General features: G+C 43.4%; 2 protein-coding genes across 3 annotated transcripts; one reads left to right on the top strand and one right to left on the bottom strand.

Annotated features, from left to right (window-relative positions):
- The first annotated feature begins 1789 nt into the window (after window positions 1-1789).
- On the top strand, window positions 1790-10934 carry LOC123164884 (chaperone protein dnaJ 1, mitochondrial). Of its 2 annotated transcripts, none has more exons than XM_044582495.1 (19): window positions 1790-2088; window positions 2202-2241; window positions 2561-2653; window positions 2765-2856; window positions 3617-3700; window positions 3790-3828; window positions 4051-4221; window positions 4297-4338; window positions 4423-4510; window positions 5328-5392; window positions 5475-5537; window positions 5604-5676; window positions 6257-6348; window positions 7605-7676; window positions 8163-8219; window positions 8536-8584; window positions 8660-8729; window positions 9972-10061; window positions 10309-10934. In XM_044582495.1, exons 1-19 carry the CDS (start codon window positions 2029-2031, stop codon window positions 10334-10336), a joined length of 1368 nt encoding a protein of 455 aa, XP_044438430.1. In that variant the 5' UTR covers window positions 1790-2028; the 3' UTR covers window positions 10337-10934. The 2 variants fall into 2 exon arrangements, with proteins under 2 accessions (XP_044438430.1, XP_044438429.1); XM_044582494.1 differs by having other exon boundaries at window positions 1792-2088; window positions 10346-10934.
- On the bottom strand, window positions 10836-15800 carry LOC123164883 (probable glucan 1,3-beta-glucosidase A). Its single transcript, XM_044582493.1, has 10 exons — window positions 15231-15800; window positions 15031-15140; window positions 14828-14947; window positions 13994-14173; window positions 13695-13853; window positions 13428-13597; window positions 13173-13325; window positions 12296-12648; window positions 11984-12163; window positions 10836-11023 (listed from the first exon to the last, which is right to left on the bottom strand). The coding sequence occupies exons 1-10, from the start codon at window positions 15292-15294 to the stop codon at window positions 10938-10940; spliced, it is 1575 nt and encodes a 524-aa protein (XP_044438428.1). The 5' UTR covers window positions 15295-15800; the 3' UTR covers window positions 10836-10937.
- Window positions 15801-26268: the final 10468 nt, after the last annotated feature.

The raw sequence follows: 26268 nt of genomic DNA, 5'->3' as shown, positions 1-26268 counted from the left end.
CAAGGGTCAGCGTTGGTGATGCAAGGACCACTGCCAATGCTGCGAGCGGCGATGGTGGAGTTGCAAGTCGGATGGGCCGGCGACATTGTGAGCTGAGCCTATGCCTCGAGCCAGGGACGAGGACGTTGCAATGTGGACGAGGAGGGAAGGTAGAGCGAAGGACATGGGTGTTGTTTTTTTCTATTGCGCACTTGGTAGGAGAGGCCGTAAGAGCATGTACAGTGGTGCTATCTTAGCAGTGCCACGTAGGATAAATGCTGAGGTGGCAGAGAGATAAATCAAAAGAAAAGACTTGTCTTCTCTTATTTAAGGGCATGTGCAATGGTTGATAAGATAGTCTTATTTTAAGTCTTGCATGTAATTTAGAGATGAATTTTTTTTTTGTCTACAATGGATCATCTCTTAGCCTTAACTTCAATAACTAGTAATCCCTAAAAACATGGTGAGACATATTGTGCTAAGAGAAGATAAGACTTTTCTTATGAGTGCTCTCTCCTCCAACTCATCATTTATCATATGTGGCACACCTAAGATAGGCCCATTGTACATGCCTTAAGAGATGATCTCTTAGTACAATATGTCTCAACACGTTTTTAGAAATAACTAGTTATTGAGATAAAGCTAAGAGATAACCCATTGTAGACATGCTTTTTTTGTCATCTCTAAATTACATGCAATACTTAAGATAAGACTGTCTTATCAACCATTGTACAACATGAGGAGTGAAGTCCAACGGCAAGACAATTATACGGCTCGGGAGGCTCGGAAGGCCACCGATTTGGATGCCCCATTGCTTGTTCGACTCGGCCACAAAAGTATAGGTTGATCATATTTTTTTTCTTAAAGTACATACATGCTTTGCAAACCTAAAAAGTAGGTGTGGGCATACTAATTGAGAACCGATTTATTGAACCAAAACCAAAACCAAAAAAATTGGTCCCTAATACGATTCTCATTTTTGAAGGACCAAAATTACTTGGAGGAATTTGGTTCCGACACTAGGTTAAACGGAAGAACCGAACATATGTAGGAAATATCTTGAAGTTTCCAACGGAATAAAACATCAACATCCCACCCATTCATGATCGAAAGAAACCCTGCCAGGCCAATCGCACGCATGCCGCACTCCATTCCATTCCCTACCGACTCGAAGTGGCCGGTCGAACCCTAGCCGCTGCGCTGCCGCAGTGTGCCACCACGCCACTTCTTGAGCAACGGCTGACTACCAGACCCCACCACCCTTCGACTCTCTCCTCTGCCTTTCGCCCCCTCGAGACCCTCGTCTCCTAGGCTTCCGGTCGATGACTAGTTGTCTAGTGTCACCGATGGTGGGCCTAACCACGATGCGTGAACTTGTGGGTTGGGGAGACGGCAGGTACAAGGATCACAACCATCGAAACCTGTCTTCAATTCCTTGTTCGTGTGTGATATTTCTTGTTGATTTATTATTAATCTACAACCCTTCCGGATTTCTTTTGATGTGCATCGGTTCTGTTTCACTTAAAATCCAAAACCTAACAAAAATTTCAGTCCAATTTTATTTTTTGGCCATCGGTCCACTATGGTCTAAACGCTCTTATATTTCTTTACAGAGAGTAGTTTTTGAAAGAAGCGTTGGGTCCTCATTTTTCCAGAACTGAATTTCCTCAGAAACCGAAGATCGAATCATATTCGCGGCAGAATTCGAACTCGCATATTAGGCCTTGTGGGCGAGGCCGTCGAATTCTCGGGGCTACTCCTTGCCGTGGGCCCCGGCTTCGTTGCTTGGAGAGAGGGTCGAATCACTCGCCCAAGCCGTCGCCGCCGCCGCCGCCCACCCCCTCCCCCTCCTCCTCCCAACGCCGCCCTCTCCTCTCTCTCTCAGCGGCCCGCGAGTGGAAGCTCTCGCCCTCCCCACCGCCCACGGTTGCCGGCGGGCACTTGCTCAGCCCCCCTCTCCCATAGCCCTGTCGCGCGGCTTCCCCTCCAAACCCTCGACCCCCCCTCCTCTGCTGCCGCCCTCGCAAAGGGGACGCCGCCGATCGGTGGATGGGCCGGTTCGGGTGGCTCCGGCTCGCGTCGAGGTCCCTCGCGCGCCGCTCCGGCGAGGTAATGCCGGCTCGCGTTCCTTCGCAGCCTTTCCCATTTCCCCGATTTTGGTCGAGGGGCTCTGCAGAGTTGCTGTTGCTCACTTCATTCCGGTTCCCGATTTCTTCCTGCAGGCGTCTGCGCAGAGGAGCGCATGGATTCGGCCGTCTACACGTAATGTCTTATGTCTTCTCTGATTTCGTGTTAATTCGGACTGTGTGTAAACTGCTGCCACTGGTGCGCCACTTGTAGTTCGGATAATTGTACGAGGCAATTTTCATATGCTAAAGACACCAAGCATACTGTCCCCCTTCCATGAAATAGAACAAGTTGCTCATACATGTAGTTGTTAGAAGCAGATTATTTAGCACATCCATTTACTAGCTACTTTTATCATTTCCAGTATTAACTTATATTATTGCTGATCTTATTTAGTTTCTTTGATTCTTACCCATCTCCTTGTGCCATTTGTTTTCGTGGAGAATGCGCACAGCTTGCAGCTCTAGTGGCACACATGTTGCTGATAGGTGCTTTGGTCCATCAACGTTTACATCCTCTGGACCGAGCAGGTTCTTTCATTCTACAGGTTGGTTTTCTGTTCTTCCATGAATTGAACTTAATATGGCAATATCCTATTTTTATCCTCATATTGTGGCGAACGCATACACTATTAATCTTTTGTGGGTGCATCTTTAAGGTCAACGTTATTCGATGGAGAAGGACTATTACAAGATTCTTGGTGTCACTAAAGATGCCTCACAAGATGACATAAAAAAGGCTTTTCAATCTGTGAGTATCTTATCCCAGTTCAGCAAATATTGAAACCTGACTAGGCTAGCTCACTATTTGTTTAACATGGCCATGCCACTTAGTAAATATCTATATATCAAGCGGTAGTCTCATCCACTTTCTATCATTCAATCATGTGTGATGCTGCTAACTTCAAACAAATGACAGTATTTCTCTGAGTTTGCACCTATTTGTGTGAAGTATTATTATGAATTGTTTTGGAATATATTTTGTTGACAATGCCAACAATCTATGCAGCAACCGTAAACCATTTTTTCTCTTCTACAAATATATAGCGATTGGGACCAACCTGGGATTCAGATAAGATGAACTAGATTTACTGAACAGTAAACTCGGCAGTTAGGTTTACATTGATGGATTAAATGGAGAAAATTGATCTTTTAATCATTGTTAAGTTTTTTATTTTGAACCTGGCTACCCCCCTTCCCATTAAGAAGAACGGAAATACATCAGTTCAAAGACTTACAGGAGGAGAGAAAGGAGAGAAGCGAGTCCAAAGCATTACTAGAACCCACCGTAGCCACCCGACATCAGAACGACTACTCTGGGGCGAAAACCTAGCAACACCAAAATAGCAGCTAGTCCTATTACAACTCAGGCAACACAGAAATCATTGTTAAGTAGATTGACCCGTATTTGGAAGTAAAAATATACTTTAAGAGGCATTCCCACGATATGGCTACTAGGTTGAAATACGTACAGTTTTCTGATTCTAAAGCTCAAAACAATTTTTCTGTAGCTTGCAAAGAAGTACCATCCAGACACAAATAGAGGAAATACTGCTGCGAAAAGGATGTTTCAGGAAGTAAGAGACGCATACGAGGCAAGTAAGTTACCACCATGTCTTTAGCTTTGATGTTGATTATTATGCCTAAATTAACAGTGCCATATGTTTGTTTTGTTGGCCTCTAGACTCTTCGGGATCCTTCAAAGAGACAGCAATATGATATGGTAATAAGTTGCAACCTGCTGTTAGCACTTTATCCTCTCTCTTTCATGATTTTTTTAGTGGTAGTTTTATATTTTATTTATGGAGCAGCAACATTCCAATTTCTGTTATCTACTATGAAAGTAAATGGCCCAGTTCATTACTTCTCAAGCTCTTTGAATTTACAATTTGAAGTCTGTGAGTTCCTGTACACATTAAGTTTATGTTATGCTGTAATACTGCAGCTATTTTCTGGAGGGTCAGCTGCAAATTCCACAAGGGGTAGGGGGGAGTTTGATGGATCCTATCAAGATCCATTTTCAAGATTCAACAAACAGAACGACGACCCTTTTGCAGAATTCTACAGAGAAAATGATGGTCCTTTTTCTAATCAGTTTTACAAAGTATTCTCAGAGGTAATTCATACCTTTCCCTTTTAATTATACTTCAACGTTTCACATGGGAGTACCATTAATTCTCTTTGTTTTCAGGTTTTCCAGCATGATGTGGATGTACATGCCAGTGACATTGAGGTTCATTCTTCAGATTCTTCTTCTTGCATGTCTAAGTAACACCACCTTTAGTCATGAACTAATCTTATCTCTTGACTTAAGTAGATAGAGCTGAATCTGTCTTTTGGCGAAGCTGCTAAAGGATGTACGAAGGAAGTTCCCTTCAGTGCAAAGAATCTTTGCTACTCATGTGGTTAGTACACATTTAGAGATATTGCTATTCTTATTTATATTACACCTATCGCTTGTAGTAATTTTGTAGACATCTAGACATTTATGCGGAAATAAATTTGCCAGCAGAGTTAAATGTGAAGTTTCTTCTATTATATTTTGACATTTTCCTGAACTTATTTGTTTCTCTCTGGCTTTTTTATCTGGGTAGTCTGTTGTAGGCACATAGTATTGAGCTACTGTAATTCACTTGGTTTTTTCTTTAGCTTAATCAATGAAGGTCAGATTCCATTAGGTTGTCCTGGTTTGCATTCAGTTCGATGTCACATGATATAGACTAGATAATATCATCATCCATTGGTATCATGGTTTCATCTCCCCCATTACTCTTTCCAAAGCATGTCTAGATGTCAGTTGTATCTAAATGAATAGCTGATAGGTTAAATGAACTGCAAGATAGGTAGGTCTGTGTTTGTGTTTTCTGTTCTCCCGTTTGAATACTATTACGGAGGTATGCAAATTAATACTTCAATTTTCAGCAGTAGTCAATTTCAAACCATTTCCTAGTGTGGAAAATAACATATGTGGTTACTGTGGGTGTGATGTAATCTGCATGCCAGTAGATCTTTTTATTGGACATAGATTGGACTTATAACACTAACGTTGGTGATAACTTGCTTGATTATGTAACATTACAATCACATAATATTAAAATGGCAATAAATGTTTGACTTAAAGCTGCAATCTTACTCTTATGTAGTAGTTACTGTCCTAATTTATCCCATGCTTATCTTGCTTTCTTTTTGTGAGAAAAACTCCTCATATATGTTCGAATGTAGATGGGAGAGGATACTTGGCCAATGCAAGAAAATATGTTTGCCCTTCTTGTAAAGGTGCAGGAAAAGTAAGTATTTGTTTTTATGTTTTTTTTTGCAAATATCATTGAAGGGTATTGTTTGTAAGCTCTGCACCGGTGGTTTGTGCAGGTTAGTATGTATCCGTTCACATCCATTTGTACTACTTGCAGAGGCTTCGGGAAAGTGATTAAGGTATTGAGTAACATGTAAAGTTTGTCAGATTTTTTAAATCTATCTCATGCATGACGATTTTCACAGGATCATTGCCTAACATGCAAAGGTGCAGGGGTGGTAGATGGTATGAAATATGCAAACGTGATCATTCCAGCAGGTGCTGTGCAGCTAAGCTTCAATAGTTCAATTGTCTTCTGCCAACCAGCTTCTTTCACAGAAATGCCTTCATATGATTATATCGTTGGATTATTTCTGAGTTGCTTGCTCTAGAGCCTGTCTTACGTTCTAATACAATTGCCAAAATGTTATAATTTTAGACCATCCTGGAGTTATGTCCTTTGGAGGCGGATCTATCACATGCTATATTCTTGATATTTCTACCATGTTTAATACACAGAAGTTAGGGATAAAACAATTACATGCCAAAAATCCTGCTGCATCACTATAGTATGCTCATATATGTTGTTCGCGCATTAGTTCTTCCTGAAACTTGACTTGCATAGTTGGTTCGTACATTTCTTTGCGCGTATAAGCTTATTCATGAGACATGTGAAACGTCAAACATGTTAACTTTTGTAGGCTGGTAGCTGTCCTAGTTCCTAGGTTTTATTTTTTGTCAGTAAGAAGGATACTGCTTCATAGTTGTTTGCAGCCACTGCATGTTTCTTTCACTTAATTTTTTGTTAGACCGTGGATGTTGTTTTTCTCTTGACTTTACCAAAGATTTGTTTTTGTAGGAGTTGATTCTGGTGATACAATTCATGTACGGGAGGCTGGAAATAGCGGTGGACGTGGAGCCATACCTGGAAGTCTATACATTAAACTTCGAGTGAGAATATTGTCATACTTTTAATTCTTTATTTCGTATATCCACTTATTTGTTCTGTAATACTGAGGTTCAGTGGTTCACAACTTCACATGTTTCTGCATTTTAGTTAATCGTTCAGATATACTTAATTACTTACTACTGAAAGTGCCAATCTGGAATGAAAAAAAATAAGGGTTCTAGAAGCAAATCCGATTTTGTATGAAATTGTTTCGTGACATTTGACATTCTGACCTATTTGGAACCATATTGGTTTTTAATTAATTGAATTTGTGAACTGTAGTTATGCTACCTTTGTTTATTTAAAGATATTAAGACATAATATTTTCCCATTGAACTGTAACATCAGAAAGTATGTGTTGGCTGAGATGAACAGTAGGTGTACCTGTGTAGAGAGTGTTGAATTTCAGCATTCAATCGAACCACTTTTACAGGGTTTCTCTTGGGGAGCCACAAATAGTACCGGTTGATATCTCACTAGTTAGCTGTCTTCGATGCTAATAGTGCTAGGTGTGCCTGGTGCTTCAATGTGCAGCACTAGGGCTTTTACTTAAGATCGGTGACCTACCCCATCTTAGGCTTGCATTATATATTTTGCTGTAAAATGATACTCCCTCCGTTCCTAAATATATGTCTTTTTAGACATTTCAAATGGACTACAACAAACGGATGTATGTAGACATATTTTAAAGTGTAGATTCACTCATTTTGTTTCGTATGTAGTCAATTGTTGAAATATATAGAAAGACTTATATTTGGGAACAGAGGTAGTATATTTTTTTGGGTCATATTGGGCGTGTTGGCTGTTGTATCATCTTGATATATTGATTGACTGAAAATGTCCTTTATCAAAGAAAAGGTACCTCCATAAGCTCCAGCTGCTTATAGTTTATCCAATCATATGAATGTTGAGGCATTTGTGACCAGTATAATGAATTTCCTTTGCATTGTGTGATTCCTCATCTTTATGCATGTTTGATGCTACTGAACTTGGCATGCCTCTCTATAAGGTATGGTTTTGTTCTCACAAGTCACAACTAACAAGTACTCCCTCTGTAAACTAATATAAGACCGTTTTGTGAGGGAGTAGTTGGTTTGGTGTATGTACCAATGAATTAAAACTATCTGTACAACAGTTGTGCTGCCTGGGGGGCTATTAGCCTCCGCTGTCATAACCTCGTAGAATGATTCTGCTCTACCAGCTCTTTTATATCAAGCAATCCAGCTTTTAATTCTTCCATGAACCATGTATATCATAGGTAGCAAGTGATCCAGTATTTGTTCGAGATGGTGCTGATGTACATGTGGACAAAAAGATAAGCTTCACACAGGTAGTAGCAAATATCTTTCAGGAACTTCTTTTGTACTGCTGTCCTACTATTTTGCTCCTTTGTAGAGCAAGCTTTTGAAGAATTATCCCATTTCTCAGGAACTGCTTTCCTACTTCTGTCGTGTGACTTTATTTCCATCTGTAGCTTACAGCTTATGCCAAGATTAGTTCATATAATTTATTCTAATTTCTAATTCAGGACAAATTTGGTCTGTTCAGCAAAACAATTCATGATATTCGTTTTGGACCTTTGAGAAATGCTGCACAGATGAACCTAGAGAGGTGGAGGAATAAGAAATGATAGTTTGTTAGGTTTTGGAATTGGGAGACATCACTATCATTAGTTCATGACTATTAGCTGTCAAAGTTTTGATGTGGTAGTCTTGTATTAATGTGCATTTGTTGGTGCATGTGGACATTTGAGTTTCTGTTGTTAATTGGTGCCTTGGTGTTGGGTTTTTGCTGATCATTTACCTTTCTTGTGTAGGCAATGCTTGGTGGAAAAATCGAAGTGCCCACTTTAGATGGTAAAACAGAAATTAAGGTAACAATACCTGGTGGGAAAAAGACATACATGTATTCCTACTGAGAAAATGTCAAAAGCACTTCAAACTTCCGTTATCATAATATCTTGTATTTTTCATAGCTTAATTAGGCACTTAACCTCCCTGTTGTTATTTTAATGCTTCTAGAGTGGACCGTTTCTAGTTAGAACATCTGGGTCTGGCATGGCTAAATATTTCTTTTGAGAAGCATGTAGCCATCTATTTGTTGAGTGGGCATGCTTTTAAGTTCTAGAGAATATCTCTCCCCCCTCTATTTGTTAGTTTAGTTCACATTTGTTGTTATTTATTTTTCAGATACCCAAAGGAGTTCAACCAGGGCAAGTTGTCGTTTTAAGGGGGAAAGGTAGGTTATGCAAATAAACTAATTTAAGTCGGCAGTTTGCTTATGGTCAAGTGCTAACGATAGTAATGTTATCAGGATTGGAATTACCAAACCAGGCAGGATATTTCGGAGACCAACATGTCCGTTTCAAAATACATTTTCCATTGTAAGTTGCTTGTATTTTTCTTGATGCCCTTTTTACAGACATTACCCATTGCACTGTTTTGTACAGTGCTATTCTACTTTGCTCATGTATTTGTCCATGAGGTTAAAATGGTTATGTTCGATTCCCTTTCAACTTGCATTCCACGAGAATGGCTTTGCTAATACATTCGGCTTCCATCATATTCCCTCCGTTCCAGAATATAAGGTGTATTGGTTCCGTGCAAGTCAACCATTTGAATGTTTGACCAAAATTATAGAATAAAACAACAACATCTGCAATATCTAGTAGATAAAATATGAAACTACTTTTCATGATGAAATAGATTATATAAATTTTGTATTGTGGATATTGATATATTTTTCTAAAAACTCGGTCAAACATGCACTTGTTTGACTTTTGAAAAAACAAATACACCTTATATAAAGGAACGGAGGGAGTATGAAGCAAACCATAGGATGCAATAGATATTCTTCAGGACTGGTTGTGGTAACATGAAGTCAAACTTGTAAGAATAATGTGTTATACTAGCGAGTTTAACTTGCTAGTACTTAGTGAGAGCCATGACATTACTGAGCCTAACCTAGTTACAACTCTTCGTACCATTAATGGTATTAGGTTTTGTGACGGGCAGGATATGAACACTCAAAGTGAAAATATCGTAGTGTGACTTGTGTGAGTAGATTGTTCACATTTCCCTAATGCTTTTGGTGATCTGGTCGGCGCATGAAACTAAAGGAAATGAATGTTAATTAGAACTTGAACTCTGCCCTGGGTGGAAGTAGAAATTCTAGAGGTTCAGTTACTGGCTTTCAGTAAACAATGTTTGAAAGGGATGATTGAGGCCTCATGACAGTATTAATCCAGCGCTCTGCTAATTTGCACTCCCTCCGTTCAGAAACAAGTGACGCTGTTTTAGATTTCCAGACGGAGGAAGTAGCTTTTATCATTCTATAGGCAGACCACTGGTTATTGAGCTACAATAGTGATGAGACACAACATTCGTCAGCACTTAACGCTTCAATTTGGTTTCTGCTTAGTGCACTTTCAATCACTCTAGGGCTTTACTTGCTCTTGCTTTTCTGTTTAGTTTACTCTAAAGCCTAATTTTTTAGTTTGGCGCATTCAGATGGCCTTATCCTTAATCCTTTGCTTTTTCTGTGTAGTATTTTTATGCTATAGTATATGTCATCAGTACACTCCTCTTTTGTTAGATTTATGACAATATCAATTTTTAATCTGCAGGAAGGTTAACGAACGTCAGCGTGCACTGTTGGAAGACTTTGCAGCAGAGGAAGCCACGAAAGAACAGAGTTTTTTTGCAACAGGAAACTGGTAATCTATTGCCTCGCCATTTATTCCGATTGTCTTTGACCATCATGGGAAGTTCATGAGATATAACTGAGAACTGCACGCTTAGTTAATGTTCATGCACTGATTGATGTGCTGACTCTACCTTATCCTGATCGCTGTAGCCTGGTAGGCCTGGTGTGCAAGCAAAGTTTCATCTGTCGCACAACATTCGTCGTTCTGTTTTATAGCTTGCATCATATGGTAGTAATAAAGATGAAATTTCGAACAGGCTTTACGAGCAGCTATCTACTGGTTGAAACTTACAGGTCGGAGCTCATTGCTGAAAATATGAAGAGCCAAAATTTCATGATCGGGCTTGGCTTTGTCATGCTGATTTATCTGATGCTGAGCAAGACTCTGAGTTAAGGCTTCGAAACTATGCGGTGATATCAAGCAGCGGTGACATCAGAAACTGAATGGGGCATTAGTATCTGGTCAAGCTTCTTATTTGGCCACGAGAATTCACAATTTTGGAGCTGCGGAGAGGAGAATTACTAGTTCCTGTGGAACAGATAAGTCATAGGAATGATTTATGAGTTATCCTTCTTGGGGAGGTGATCACAAAAGTTGCGTGGAGTTTGTTTTTGACTCTTCAATAAGCTAAATTATTGTTAAGGCGCTCCTTAAAAGTACACTAGTAATCGTGTACATGCAATACGTAGATGTTAGATAGGATATTAGTTGCAAGCCAATGTTCCATGTAATATTAATTACGCGCTAAACATTTTGACGCTCAGCAGTAGAGTAATTTAGGTCATTAGATTGACATGGTTTGATGACCCTTTGGGTCTTCGACGAGTTGTCTTTGACGCTTCAATAAATCGTCCTGTCAAATGTGGACTATTTTTTGCCGTATGTCTATTGTATCAACGTCAATAACAAAAGATACACAAGACATCCTGCCACAAGCATCATGTAATTTGCTCTTTGTAATGGCGAACCCCCTACAGAAGAAAAGATATATCATGTTAAACACTTCACGTGACATGGAAAATGTATTGAATCAAACTGCAAAAGGAAATAATAACAGCATTAAGCAACACGACTGTCAATAACAAATTAATAATAGCAGAGGATGCTACACTTAATCTACGTTGCTAGCTTGGATGCAAGTGGGTCGGCCCATCGGGTAACCTCAGGTAGTTACGGCCATGTTTGGAACAAAGGAAAAACTTAGGACTCTTCAAAAAAAAGAGAGGAAAAAACTTAGGAATTTCAAAGGATAGGGTTCCTATAGAAAAATATTCCCTTGATACATTTTGGAATAAAGGAATTGGTATCCTACACTATGAAACATGCCATTCCCTAGAAATTTTGGAGGTGTATTCTTCTCTTTGTACCTACACTTTCTTCGTTTTTTCCCGCATGACACCCAAGTGATAATTTTAAAGTTTTCCCAAGTGATATATATATATATATTTTAAAAACCTATGGTTTTAATTCCTACGTTTTTCTTATTCCTATGTTTTGAGTTCTTGCGTTCCAAACTAGGCCAAGTAATTTTGTTTTTTGGAAGATGCTTCCAATTCAACTGATTACTTACTCTACACATGCGCTTGCGTTTGTCAAGCAAATAAAGTAGGTAGGATGAACTGGTAAATTACTTGAAACTCAGGTGGTAAACAATCGGCCCCATTCCTATCCCTAGCTCTAGCAGTCGAACGGTAGCACCACTTGCGCCGCACAGCCCGAACCGCCTCATCCTCCGCAGCTCCGGCCGTCCCTCCAAGGCTCCAACAGCACCTCCCCCCTCCGCCCTCGCAAAAAAAAAGCACCTTCCCCTCCGGCATCGGCGACCACCTCATACCCGCACCTGTTAACCCTCAAACCCCCTTCTGCCGGGTCGTTCCTGACTCAGCCTCGATTGTGTTTTAGTGACTGGAGTTGAAGGCAGCTCTGCTTACCAATAATAAGATACCGATTCCGTACGTTCCATTCATAATCCCAGTGCACACTGTTGCACCTGACTGTCCAATAAGACCAGCCAAAGGATGCTTCTCCGAAGACCTCCAATTGAGCTTTTCCAAAAGATCGGTATTGAATTTGTGAAGCGTTTGCCACATTCCATTCATTCACCCACTCTCCTGAGTAATGGCATAGAAAAGTATTTATAAAGAGCAGGGTAAACTGAGAAACACCTACAGTTAAATGATAGACCAAAATCCAAATGACCTGTCTGAATTTTTACATAAGTTGTAATAGTATGCAGGACGTACCGACAAAAACAAGAGGTCCTTTTGCGCTGTTCAAGGCCCACACTTGAGGCAGTCTCTTTTCGTAAACAAACCGTATGTTCTCTGTTGCGTTAAGCTTCTCATAATAAGGATCAAACAGATTGTAGTAATGCAAGTCAACAACAGTGTTAGTTGGACCCAGGTCAGCCTCATAAAGCTCCATTGGGTCTGCATTCCCTATCCTCTGGCAGAATATAACATAAGCTGTCTCCGAATAACTTCGCACAATTTTGTAGCCTCTTTTGTAATACGACACTAGAGTGTCCAGTGGGACTGTTCCTGCAGAAGGCTCATTCAGAAGCTCGACACCAAGAAGCGAGGGATCGTCTGCATACCTGCAGATAAAGAGACAATATGGCTTGTTACTTTGTTAGAACTGAGAAAATTGTGATAGATAGAATCTCGTTGTTCATATGAAAAAAAATGCTAATGAATCGAAAACATGGCTCTTCACTTTCATGTATCCCCTCATTAGTGAGCAGATCAGACATTGTTAGTTGTTAAAGTTGTTAACATATGTTCTGAAGTTGCCTTTTTTCGCTTGTTATTCTAGTGACCAAGAGTACATATTGTTGAAAAAGTGCCAAGATGTGCAAATACCTATTGCTACTCATTGTCCACTGCCTTTTCTTTGCAAGATCTTTGAAGGATGAGAGAAATTAATCTTTCAAAGATCTATTGAGAATGAGAACTGGAAGTCTATTTTCCAACTTGGTGATGCCTTTGTTAACTTTCGTGGCCTGATGTCACCAATGGCATCATCAAGAAATATTTCGTCCACACAAAGGAAAAATTTCGTAACTAGGAAATAGAGTGAAAGAGTTTCATTTTTTAGGGAGAGTGAAAGAGTTAATGTTACCTTTGAGCTAAAAATTTAATGACATCCAGAGTTTTCTGTATGTTAACCTCTGAAGGCCAATCTACTGAACCATCCCTGCTAGCACTGTGCTCCATTCCGTTTTGAGATCCAGGAGCCGCATGAAGATCGATGATGCACTTCAAGCCATAAACCCTGATCTCAAAATCAGATCCACCATATGGTGCAGTCTCAAACTTTAAAAGATTTTTTTATTGTGGAAGTAACAATCAAGGACAGTTTAGGGGCTAGACCTACTGTGCCCAGTAGAATGCTCTATCAAGGTTCTCAAGGGAGCCACCAATAAATGGAGCGGGTGGATCAGGATCATACGCAATCCACCATCCAACTGGAATCCTGACTGCATTTACACCGTTTTGTGAGAGGAGAAAGAAGTCATTTCCAGTAACAAAGCTCTTTCGGTGTTCCTGCAAATTGTGTAAAATAGCAAATGAACGCTTGTATGGCATAAAACTTTGCACTAAAGACTGGGAGGTGACACGGCTCTGAAATTCTGAAACTTACAGTCAAGACCGCTTTTGCCTGCGCAGGTCCATACCCATTAGCAAGCTGGTAATCTCCATGCAAGTTGTTGGCAGCTATTGTCATCTGGAATGTTGCCATATCATCACCCCACCCAGGTTGGGAACGATGATTTGAAGTAAGCTGATTGTTGTTTGTGACCTGAATAATGGAGTATACATCAACTTTCCTGGTCGCAATGCTGAAGCTTTAGCTAATTAGTTCCATTTCCATAGAAAGGAGACTGATGAGAATGTATAACTGGTGACATCTGAAGATCATATCGACAACATAATCAATACCTGCAAATAGCTCCCATTTAAAAGCTTGATATGAAGCAGTGTGTTATTTCGTTCAATATAAAATGTTTCAGAGTCTCCTGGTGAATCTGTAGTTGCTGAGATCACATCCTGATTACTTGCTGTTAAGAACTGACCATTGAGGCACCGGAACTGAAATTCACTATCAGAAACTCTCCATAACTGAAAATAATGACAGGACAAATGCAATTAGGAACAAACAAACATATGATTGTTTTATATGAGTATGATTGTTTTATATGAGTATGTGAACCGTTCCAGAAGACAAATGAAAAAATAGTGAACTCGTTCAGTACAATAGAAGTGTATACTCTGCCATTGGGAAACACACACATACATGGCACGATTCAGCCACCAGCATATTAGTAAGTGCCATTTTTTTCTCCGACCTGTGTAAAAAGAGTTCACTTTTCCCTTAAGCCCTCAGGTACTATACTGGTCCTTAAACTGTGGCAGTTCTAAATTTTTTTTTTGCGACTGTGTGGCAGTTCTAAATTAACTAGGTCTCCAAGGTCACATTGGTGAGTTAAAGACCCAAAGAACTTCAGGAATCAAAATATCGCCTTTGAAGGGTTGAAGAAAATGCCTCTGTAGTGCATTTTCATGACATTTCTTTAAAAAAGAAGAAAAATGGAGAGCTCGAAAAAATTATGAGGGCCTAAATGTTGAGGCGAATGCATCTATTCAATGTTGTTTTCTCCCAGATATCCAACAGACAAGATACAAAACCAGTCAGCTTCCCAAACAGGCACCAAATGCATGTATCATCAATTCACTTTCGTTACTCCAAGAAACCACTTTCCTTTGACAGTTTACCTTGAAAGTCTCCCATGTCGAAGCAGCATCCTGGTCCACGTTCACATTTCCACCGCCACCGCCAACTGCACTCACGTACTTCTGGAGGGCAACAGACTTGAGCTGCACCTGCACGCCATCCTGAAGCGAAGCCACATGCCCACATCACGAGAAGGCAAAGCAAAATGCACAGCACTATATAACAAACATGAGAGAGGACCTACCAACATGTCACCGTTTGGGATGCCATCAAACAAGGAAGGCTTGATCCACCCCTCCACCACCAGCCAGCCTCCCAGGTTCACCGCCCTGACCTTGGTGAAGTCGTCCTTGTCTGCAAAGACAAAGCGCAGCTTACCCACCACCGCCAAGACGGCAAGAACAACCGCATCCATTTAAGCAGTTCCGACTGAGCAATTCTGACCTGATGACGAATGTGACAGTTGGAACACGCACAGAAGGCCAAAGATCAGGGCGCCGGCGCCCATGTCGGCAATACGTCGAACAGATGGTGTGCGCGGGGACTGGGACTGGGGCAGGGGATGAGGAAGTGGGGATTGTATAGAGCGAAAGGGACGGGAGATTCCAAGCCCACCGGGGGCGGACACCGAGAGGGGCGCGGCATGGCATGGCCGGGGAGGCAGCGAATCTCGCCTTTTGCGCAGTGCTGTTATACCTTCCTTATCGCCAAGTTCATCCTAAGCAATGGTGGAGACGCAAACGAGTAACGAGCTGCACCGCCGCGCCACGCCGGCAGGCAAGCGGCTCGCTTTCGCTTGGGCTGCTTTCTGCCGGTAGCTCGCGGCTGCGGCGGTGCGTTGCTGTCAGGTACCTGGCGCAGGTCGCCATATAGTATTCAGTAAACGGCAACGCATCTTCAGTTAACGCTTCGCGGCTATCGGACGGCCGTCATCGCTCCATAAGCTGTTAGCATCGCTCGACGACTGTGATCGTTCGGCACTATTTATTCTGTTGTCGTAATTGCTGTGTCTGTCTTTTACCGGTGGTTAAATCCAGCCTCTATCCCTGATTTGGGATGTCTTGGTCTTCAGGAACCGATTGTTGTGGCATGTTGGTACATACGGTGGCAACGGAGGGAGATGGTTAAGGGAGAAGCTGTTGTTGAACCTCTGCGTACTGCTTTTGCAATTCAGGCGCTGACTTCATATTATGGGGCTATTGTACCTAGCAAACCACAAGAAATCTTATGGGCAAAACCAAGAGTTGGCTGCTATAAACTAAACACGGATGTCCTTTCATGAGAATGAAACGGGAGCTGTCAGTGTTGTACTTCCCAACCACTGAGGGAAGCCGTGGCTGATACTGCGAGCTACCTAAGGATTGTTCTTGATGCTATCTCGGCGGAGGCCATTGCACTGTTGAAAGGGATTGATATGGTTGAGAGTTTAGGGTGCACGCATGTCACTATCAAATTTGATTCTTTTGAATTGATCAACGCATGTAACGGGGAAGCCGTCATCTTCAACCCCTATACTTTAACGCGAGCGGAGTGTTTTGCAAAGACATCGCTAATTGAAGGAATGCCATTTACACACTGCCCACGAGAAGCGAATAATGTTGCCCATCAATTGGCAAAAAATTCTTATGATCTTAAGTTAGATTTAAATCGGGATGGTGATCCACCCTTGTTCATGTTGCCTTTTGTACTACATGATGTAACTTTTTCGATATGAGCAATAAACTTAGAGGGTTTCAAAAATATATAGCCTCTATATAAGCCGGGTTGTGGCTAGCTTAGGGTATGCTTGCTATTCCATTTCTGCCGAAAGGCTAGAACAATTATAGATAATAGAGAGATGGCATCTTTGATCGGCCTTGCAGACACATAAACTCCTCTACAATTCGAGTTCTTACTTCCATATCATAGGTTAAATTGGCCGAGATCTGACAAATTGGTATTTAGAGCTAGGTTCTTCTTCCTTGGAGACGATCGGAGATTGGAGAACGGCGAATCCCCCCCCTCCACCCACTGATCCATGGCGGTGGCGTGCGCGGGGCGGCATTAGTGGCGGTAGATCCATCGACGGAAGATCGTTGGGCGGAACTGGTTACTGGATCACATCGATCCAACGATAAAATTCCAGGTTCACGGACGGATGGTTCTGTTCTTTGATGGCAGATCATGTACGCGGCGGAAGGATCAGATGAGGAGATCGGGTTGTTGGTACTTCCAGCGGTAAAATTCTTCTCTCCTCCTTCCGATCAAGGCAATGGGGTGTGACACGAAGACCTTGGATGGTGCAGACTTGCAAGAGGTTCTGACCACGAAGGACGAGTTCATCGCGAACAACATGCAACGTCAAATCTACGCTCAGAAGTGAACTCACTCAAGGCAGATGTTGTTTCCATCCATTTGTTTGAAGGTGAAATTTGTGAACAAGTAGGAGATGTACAACAAGCTGTTCAGGAATTAGGCAAACACCTAGCTGCTATGAGTACTATCCTCCATACCTTGCAACCTTCTGTATCATGAAATGCAGATAAACAACCAGCTACGGAAGAAATGGAGCAGATCAAGTCTCCAAGATTACAATAAGAGCATATGGAGCAACAGAATGCAAGAGTAGACCCGTTCAGAAGGCAATTAGAGATAGAAACAGAAACTGACACACACTATGATAATTTACCACCCATCAGAGCCAATAGACCCTATGTAGCTCCAGGATTGAGAAGACCACATCAATAGGACAACACTGGGGGCAGGAATCAATCACCATCTGCTTGAACTCATGATCAGGGTTTCACCAATTCAACCAAAGCATAAAGAGACAGTTGTAGCAAGGTTATTTCAAAGACTATGAGTAGGAAATGAAAACTCAATTCATGAAATCAATTAAGAAAGGACCAAGATGGATTCCCCTAAGTTTGGAGGAGAAGATCCTATGGAGTGGATTAGGCAGTGTAATAAGTACTTCCAAATGCCTGCAGCTCATGAAGACTACAAAGTATCACTGGCACAACTTTGTATCATTGGAGAAGCAGGTATATGGTTTAGGAGATTAGGCTTACTGGAGAAACTATTAACATGGCATGTCTTTTGCAAGGAGCTAACAAAACAATTTTCAACACAAGGATCTTATGGTCTTAGAAAGAAATGCAATACAGTAAAGCAGACCAATCAACGTGCGGTAGAGTGAACAAAATGCTTTTAGGACCTGATGGCAGAGGTCCAAGAGGAGGCACCTAAATTACCTAAACTCTGGTTTGTCAGGTGTTATATTAATTGGTTAAGAGAGGACATTAAGTTCCAAGTCATATCCTATAACCACACAATTATTGTTGCCTATTGGTCGGCTAGGGAAATTGAGCCTTGTCACCCTCCTGAGAAGAATATGGTTCCTCACAACAACCTTTATCGGAAAAAATAAATAATATAGGGGACTGTTCCATTGCAAGTACAACAACCACACCCTGTCAAAAAATTATAACTTCCTTCTACTCAGTTCCAAAGAGCAAGAAAAGTGGGGGAATGTTGAAGATGTGGTCACAAATGGATGCAAGGACACAAGTGCAAATTGGTGCCAAATATTCATCTTATGGAGGAAGATCAAACTGAAACACATCAAACCAAACCTGAAGAAGGAGACTTCCAACAACAAAAATAGTTACAGGAATCTACTAAAGTTGTCATGTGCATTTTTGCTCAGGCACTGAGTGGACAGGCTCAACAGTTACTCCTAGTATAGTTATATACTTTAATGGAAAAAGAGCAATAACATTGCTAGATACTGGGAGCACCTCATCTGTTATGAATGAACAACTTATTGTTTCCTCCAATTGTGCTTTGCCTACTGTTCCTAGAGATATTGCAGTGGTAGGTGGAGCGCTATTATCATCAACTGTTGCCATTCCAAATAGTTAAGTACTTATAGCTAAAACCAAGTTCCAACATACTTTAAGAATTTGCGTAGACTTCCTGAAGTGCGCGTTTCTATTCCTTCTTAGGAATGTGGGTGACATAGATCATGTTCACGTTCTTGACGTCGGAAGGAAACTGCTTCTGGACGCCATTGTTGGGCCTGCGAGGCTCATCTCGTCGTCGCTTCGAGATTGGCCCTTGCTTGTCTACTCGGATACTGCTTTGCCAGCTTGCTTGAACACCCAACAATTTTGATTGGTGTGGTTGGCGGGCTTATCCGAGGTGCCATGAATCTGGCAAAGCGTGTCAAGTATTCTATCTAGAGCGCTAGGGCCGTCCTTGTTCTCTTTAAAGGGCCTCTTCTTGGGTCCTGCCTGTGAGCCACTAAACCCTGCATTGACTGCTGGGTCCTCGGCGTCTCTACTGCTGTGCTTATTTCGGCGCTTGTTTCTTTTGAGCCTAGATTTGCCGTTCCCGTCGCGTGCTTCCGAGGAGCCGGAGTCACTCCTGTGGGAGCTACAGGCAGCTATCCTCGCCCACACAAAAGCGGGCCATTAGTGAGTGATGTCTACTACACAACTTGTTCTTTTGTAGACTCGTGTTGGGCCTTCAAGCGCAGAGTTTTGTAGGACATTAGCAAATTTCCTTCAAGTGGATGAACTAAGGTTTATCAATCTGTGGGAGGCGTAGGGTGAAGATGGTCTCTCTCAAACAACCCTGCAAACGAATAACAAAAAGTCTCTTGTGTCCCCAGCACACCAAATACAATCGTAAATTGTATAGGTGCACTAGTTCGGCGAAGAGATGGTGATACAAGTGTAGTAATGATAGTAGATATTGATTTTTGTAATAGGAACAATAAAAAACAGCAGGGTAGCAAGTAACAAAAGTGAGCACAAACGGTATTGCAATGCTTGAAAATGAGGCCCAGGGTTCATACTTTCGCTAGTGCAATCTCTCAACAATGCTAATATAATTGGATCATATAACCACCCCTCAATGTGCGATGAAGAATAACTCCAAAGTTCTTATCTAGCGGAGAACATAAGACGAAATTGTTTGTCGGGTACGAAACCACCTCAAAGTTATCCTTTCTGATCGATCTATCGAGCTATCCTTATAAGTGTCACAAACATCCCAAGAGTTCGTACTAAAATAACACCATATGATACACATCAACAAACTCTAATGTCACCTAGATACTCCAATGTCACCACGAGTATCCGTGAGTTGATTATACGATATGCATCAAACAATTTCAGATTCATAATACTCAATCCAACACAAAGAACTTCAAAGAGTGCCCCAAGATTTCTACCAGAGAAACAAGGAGGAAAACGTGCATCAACCCCTATGCATAGATTACCCAAATGTCACCTCGGGAATCCGCGAGTTGAGTGCCAAAACATATATCAAGTGAATCAATATTATACCCCATTGTCACCACGAGTATTCATAGCAAGACATACATCAAGTGTTCTCAAATCCATGAAAGTATTCAATCTGATAAAAGTGAAATCTCAAAGGAAAAACTCAATTCATCACAACACACTACAAAAAAAAGACACATCCGTGACATTTTGGGCCGAACAATTTTTTCCTGTCATGCTTATGACACTTCTATGACGATAATTGTGGGGAAACCCGGTATCATCATAGATGTGGTGGGCTCCTACTTCTATGACAAAAAATCACTACAGAAAATGGGCTTTTCGTCCTAGGCAGGCCGGAGACGCAGCTGCATGACATTCTTTGGGCCGTCCATGACGAAAAAACCGTGGTAGAAGTGAGGGTGAGGAAAATATCGGGGTGTTCCCAGTTACGGTGGGTGGTCGGGCCGAGAAATGCACGGAGGTTTGCGCGTTTCTCTCGTACACATACGCGTGTGTGTGCGAGGCGTTGCGCTCTAACTGAACCCGAGAGAGGTGTTGGGCTCTAATTGAACTCGAGCGATTGCACTAGCTATGTTACTAAACCCTGATCGATCCCTTGCTGTTAACTGAATCCGAGTGATTCCTTCACTACTGCTGCTAACTGAAGCCGATCAAACCCTGCTGCGTCCTTTCATTGATGAACAGTGAGCGTTGTGGGGGGGGGGTTGGATGAACAGTTCCCGGTGGGGGGTTGGATGAACAGGACCCCGTGGTGTTGCCTCTGGATGAACAGGACCCCGATCGATCGAGCCGGTTGGGGGTGGATGAAAACAAGACCCCGTGGAGGGCTGGATGAATAGGACCCTGTGGAGGGCTGATTGAACAGTAGCCGGTGGAGGGCTGGATGAACAGTAGCCCGTGGAGGGGTGGTTGAACAGGACCCCATGGAGAGGGCTGGTTGAACGGTAGCCGGTGGAGGAGCGATGGAGGCTGGATGAACAGGAGCCCGTGGATGAACAATCGCAGGTGGAGGCTGGAGGAGCTCGACGGTGGATGAACAGTAGCCCATGGAGGCAGTCGATGGTGGAGATGAACAGTATCCCGTGGAGTCCCGTTTTACGGTACGCCACACCCCTCCCGATGAACAGGACCCCGTTTCGTCGGTAGCGCTCCAACACAAGTCCGTTTCCTCCATTTTGTGGTACGCCACACCCCTCTCGATCAACAGGACCCCGTTTCAACCGTAGGAGGTCCAAGAGAAGTCCGTTTCCTCCGTTTTGCGGTACGCCAGACCCCTCCCGATGAACAGGATCCCGTTTCGATCGTGGCCGGTCGAACACAAGGCCGTTTCCTCCGTTCTACGGTATGCCAGGCCTCATTTCGATCGGCTGTTCCGTCCAAGCCGGTTGGCTCCCGATGAACACGACGACGACGCAATTTCTCCGTTCCGACCCAGCCATGTACACGAGCCCTGGCCGTACGTATGCGTGAGTAGGCGTTCGAGACCCCGCCCGTATGTACGTACGTGGCCGTATTTACTTTCTTGCACCCTGACCGTTGTATGTACGTGTACACGATATTAACGGGACTGCGTGACATGCTACATGCGCGCCTCTACTACGACACATGCCCTTCCTTACACGGCCATAGTTCGTCGCTGCAGCCTGTAGACAGACCGATCGTATGTACGTACACGTTCGCGACCAGAATGACAACGCTACGTACGCTTCGACCAGGTGGGTCCCGACTGTCAGGCACTTCCTTGCGTTCGAAGATGTAGCTGGTGGGTCCCAGCAGTCAGGGGCGAATCATTTTTTTGCCCGTAATATGGACGCACTTCCTTGCGTGCGAAGATGTAGCTGGTGGGTCCCAGCAGTCACGGGGGAAACGTTTTTTCGCGAAATACGGTGGCCTGTCTGGTGGGTCCCTGCTGTAAGGTGGAGGAATCATTATTTTCCGCGTAATAAGGAGGCACTTCCTTGCTGCGGCCGTGGACCCAGCTGTCAGCCTCTCCATGTACAGTACTCTTCCCATGGAAGTCGTTCCTTGACCACATTGACCACGCCGCGCCGAGAGCACCAAGGCGGTGGACGACGGTGAGGCCTAGGAAGGGGACGACGCAGAGCCGGGGAAGACGTGGCAGTGGATGCCCACGCGGAGAGGAGTACGAGGGTTCACTGGTTCGGCTTCGGTGTGAGGCTGTCGTTGCCGCAAAATAACAGGGGGTGTGGGTGAGTGGAGGGATGGCCTGGCCAGCGGTGGGAGTAGTAGGGGGCGGTGAGGCCTCCGCGGCAGCACAGCCGGCCACGGGATGCAGGAGCAGGCGGCACGACCGGCGCTGCTTTGGGCGGCTGGAGTAAGAAGACCAGAGGTTGAAGAAGCACTACGGTCGTTGGATGGACATCGTACGGTCACTAGAGCTAGAATCGTTCATATTGACTAAGTTGGCAAAGCCCTCCATCCCCGTCAACTTAGTAGGCCCACAAGTCAGCCTCCCACTATGATGGGTCCCAGCTAGCAGGGGGAGTATTCATTTTTTGTGCGTAATAAGGAGGCACTTCCTTGCGTGTGAAGATATAGCTGGTGGGTCCGACCTGTCAGCGGGGGAATGTTTTTTCATGAAATACAGAGGCCCTTCCGGTGGGTCCCAGATGTCAGGTGGAGGAATCATTATTTTGCGCGTAATAAGGAGGCATTTCCTTGTGTGCGGCCGTGGACCCAGCTGTCAGCCTCTCCACATACAGTCCACGACCGTTGGATGTCGTTCATTGACCACGTTGAGCACGCCGCGCCGAGAGAACCAGGGCGGTGGACGACGGCGAAGCCTAGGAAGGGAACGACACGGAGCTGGGGAAGACTCGGAAGTGGTTGCCCACGTGGTGGGGAGTACGAGGGTTTACTGGTCTGTCTGCCGTCGCCGGAAAATAACAGGAGGTGTGGGTGAGTAGAGGAATGGCCTGGCCAGCAATGGAGTAGGGTGGGGTGGTGCGGCCTGTGCGGCAGCATAGCCGGCCACGGGAGGCGGGAGCAGGTAGTCCCACCGGCGCTGGTTTGGGCGGCTGGAGCAAGAAGATCAGATATTGAAGAAGCAACACGGCCATTGGATTAACATCCAACGGTCACTGCTGCTAGAATCGTTTGTGGACTAAGTTGACAAAGCCTTTCGTACACGTCAACCTAGTAGACCCACAAGTCAGCCTCCAAATCTGTCCCAAATAGCATACAACCCAAATTTCTAGCCAGATTCAAATTAATTTAAAAACTAAACATACCTTAATTTAAATCCAATGAAACTTTACCCGCACAAAAACAATGAAATTTAAAATATCAAAATCCGAAAGAAAAAAGTATTTTGGAACCAATTGTCTGTTTGCTGTATTTTTTTTCATTTTACAACCCATTAATTATTACTTATAGCCCATTTTCTGGGCGAAATGCATCCCTCCCCGTCTTGAAAGATTTCCGGCCCAGCAGGGCGTAGAAAAGCAAGTAGGCCTACATTGGTTATTCTGCAAAAAACAAAATAGCTGGGCTAGCCATTTTCAGAAAGGAAAAAAACAAACTGGGCTGGTCATGTGCTAAACATATGAAATAAAATCCTGGCTAGACGGGCCACAGCTCATGCACAACCCAGTTGATACCCTTCTCCATCCCGAAAAAACAAAATTACTGCGCGCGCTGCTGGGTCCCTACTGTCATCCTCACCATGTACAGTCATCTCCTTATTCCTCTCGGTTGTTGACCATGTTGACAACACCGGAGGGCGGCGCCGCGGCGAGCGAACCAAGGCGGAGGACGATGGCGAGGCCTCAGATGGGAACGGACAGGAGCCGGGGAAGATGCGCAGAGTTTTAGGGTGCGACGTGGCCAGGATGCGTGCGCGGCAGCACAACCAGCCGTGGGAGGCGGGAGCAGGCGGTCCCGCCGGCGCTGGTTTGGTTTTGGCAGCTGGAGGAAGAAGAGACTGAAGAAACACGATAGACGTTGAATGTCAATCCAACGGTCAAGGTTGGCACAATCGTTTGTTGACTAAGTCGACACCAAGTAGCATACTTTTTTATATATAGGAAGAAAAGAAAAAATTGGGCTTGTTCGCCTGATAACATTCCCGAAACTGTGACCGTTCGATCTTGCGTCGCAACTAAAACTGCAAGGAAAATGCGTTCGTCTGCCGTCCTCCTCCCAGGGAACGTTCGCCACATAAGTGACTAGCACCCTTGGTTTTCAACCAAGAGGTCTTGGGTTCGAGTCCTAGGAACTCTCAATTTTTTCCTCCTTCCTTTCTCGCAAAAAAGAAAGAAAATCAAAGACTTGAGAAGGTGTACAGAACAAGCTAGTGTACCAGTAAAGAGACGTTGCTGAGTTTTAGAAAAAAGAGAGACGTGCTCCTGTAGCTGGTTCGAATCCAAACCTAGACTATGACTATATATGGTGCTATGCTACTCTGCAAGTAATGAAATTGACATATCCAACGTTCGCTTCTCCTCTTCTCTACTTACTCTGCCTAGCATCAGAAGCTCTGGCCGCAGCAACCATGTCCGCTGGCTGCTCGTCCACCTGCTCTTCAGCAGGCAACAACCAGATATGCACCAAGTCGCCACTCGTATCATCGCCTGTGGGTCTCATCACACCCCCGCCAGCACACGCACCGCAGCCGGTTGCTCATCGCAACCCGCTGCTGTTGGTGTGGTTCCACTGCTGCAAATCACACAGAGTCATCCCTCGCGTCTCAACCACAATCCTCAACCCTGTCCGAGTCTTCTACAAATGCCCGAATCATGGGGTAATAATATGTTTAAGTGTTGTTCTGCTGCTTTCAGTTGCTGATTTTTTAATAGTTTGGTTGATGATCTTCCAATTTGATTTGTGTAGAAAAGGGAAGATTTGTGTGATTTGTATTTCTGGGAAGTTGCTGATGTGGGGGAATGCAACTACGCTGATTATTTGGTTAGCCGAGGAATCCCAATACCAGCAGGTTGGGGTGTTGGACAAGTAACTGAAGGAACGACAGAAGAGGAAGATGCAGAGCAGAAGGTTAAAGATGCAGTTCCTCTGATCATGGCCAAGCAAAAGCTGCTGAACGGCCTTGACAGCAATGAGGAGATGAAAGAGCTTGTGAAGATAATGGGCAAAATTGATGTGCTCTCTAGGATGATTTTCTCTTTATTTGCAGTGTATGTAGCACTCGTGATGTATTCAGTGGCTATGACATGAGCACTTTGCTGAAACTAGTAATGAATGAAACCTGTGTAGCAGGCTGGGCGTAGTGTTGTGAACATCTAATAATTTCTATTAACGAATATGGGGGGTATCCCCCTTTTTCTCATAAATAAATAAATAGCAGAGGCCCTTTTGGTAATAAATAAATAAATTAGCAGAGTCCTTGTCGGGTCAGCTTTGTTCCCATTCGAAGACGTCGAGCAAATTGCAGCCCAACAACAAACTATGTCATCAAATTCAAGTTTCACAGCCAAATATGAGTACAACTAAACAACAATGTCATCATGTTTTAGTCGTCATACAATCACCAAACACAAATGAACATACATAACAAGTGATGTTCTCACAACAAAATACTAAACAACACGTTCATCAGGTTTCAGTTGTCATAGCAAACACAATTTCACATAGTAGATAAAAAACCTCTTCTGACAGGCAAATACGACAAAAGCAATCTAATCATCATCCGCAGCAGCAGCGTCAACATCTTCGCCATGTGTATCAGTCTGAATCGTAATTCCCCACAGTGTCATCTTCTTCATCCTCAATGTCCTCGAACGTTGGCTTCTTCTTGATCAACTCTTGTATGTCCACAGCACGACAGGCAATCTTTTCGCCAGCGTCATTGACGTGATGGTTCTCAAAGATATTAGGAACATCTGTGGAATCTTGTACATCAGGAGCAGTGTAAGCATCATCTTGTTGTGCAACTTCATTAAACGAATTCCTCTGCTCAAACCTTTGCAATACTCTCCAATCATCGCTACGTGCAAATGTGTCTTCCAAGAAAGATATCTGTGTTGCTTGATTTGCCAAAATAAAAGGCTCGTTGGTCTGGTACGCCGCCTTGACATTGATGGATTTGAAATAATCATCAGCTCTGGGTTTTGCGATCTTGGAAAACAGGTTATACCAACGACAGCACAACAGAACCACACACCGATGATCCTCGAAACTGGAGATATACTGCAACTGAACAATGTTTGTTA

The sequence above is a fragment of the Triticum aestivum genome, chromosome 7D (genome assembly GCF_018294505.1).
Source record: "Triticum aestivum cultivar Chinese Spring chromosome 7D, IWGSC CS RefSeq v2.1, whole genome shotgun sequence".
Lineage (NCBI taxonomy): Eukaryota > Viridiplantae > Streptophyta > Magnoliopsida > Poales > Poaceae > Triticum > Triticum aestivum.
This window is presented reverse-complemented; position numbering and strand designations above follow the sequence as displayed.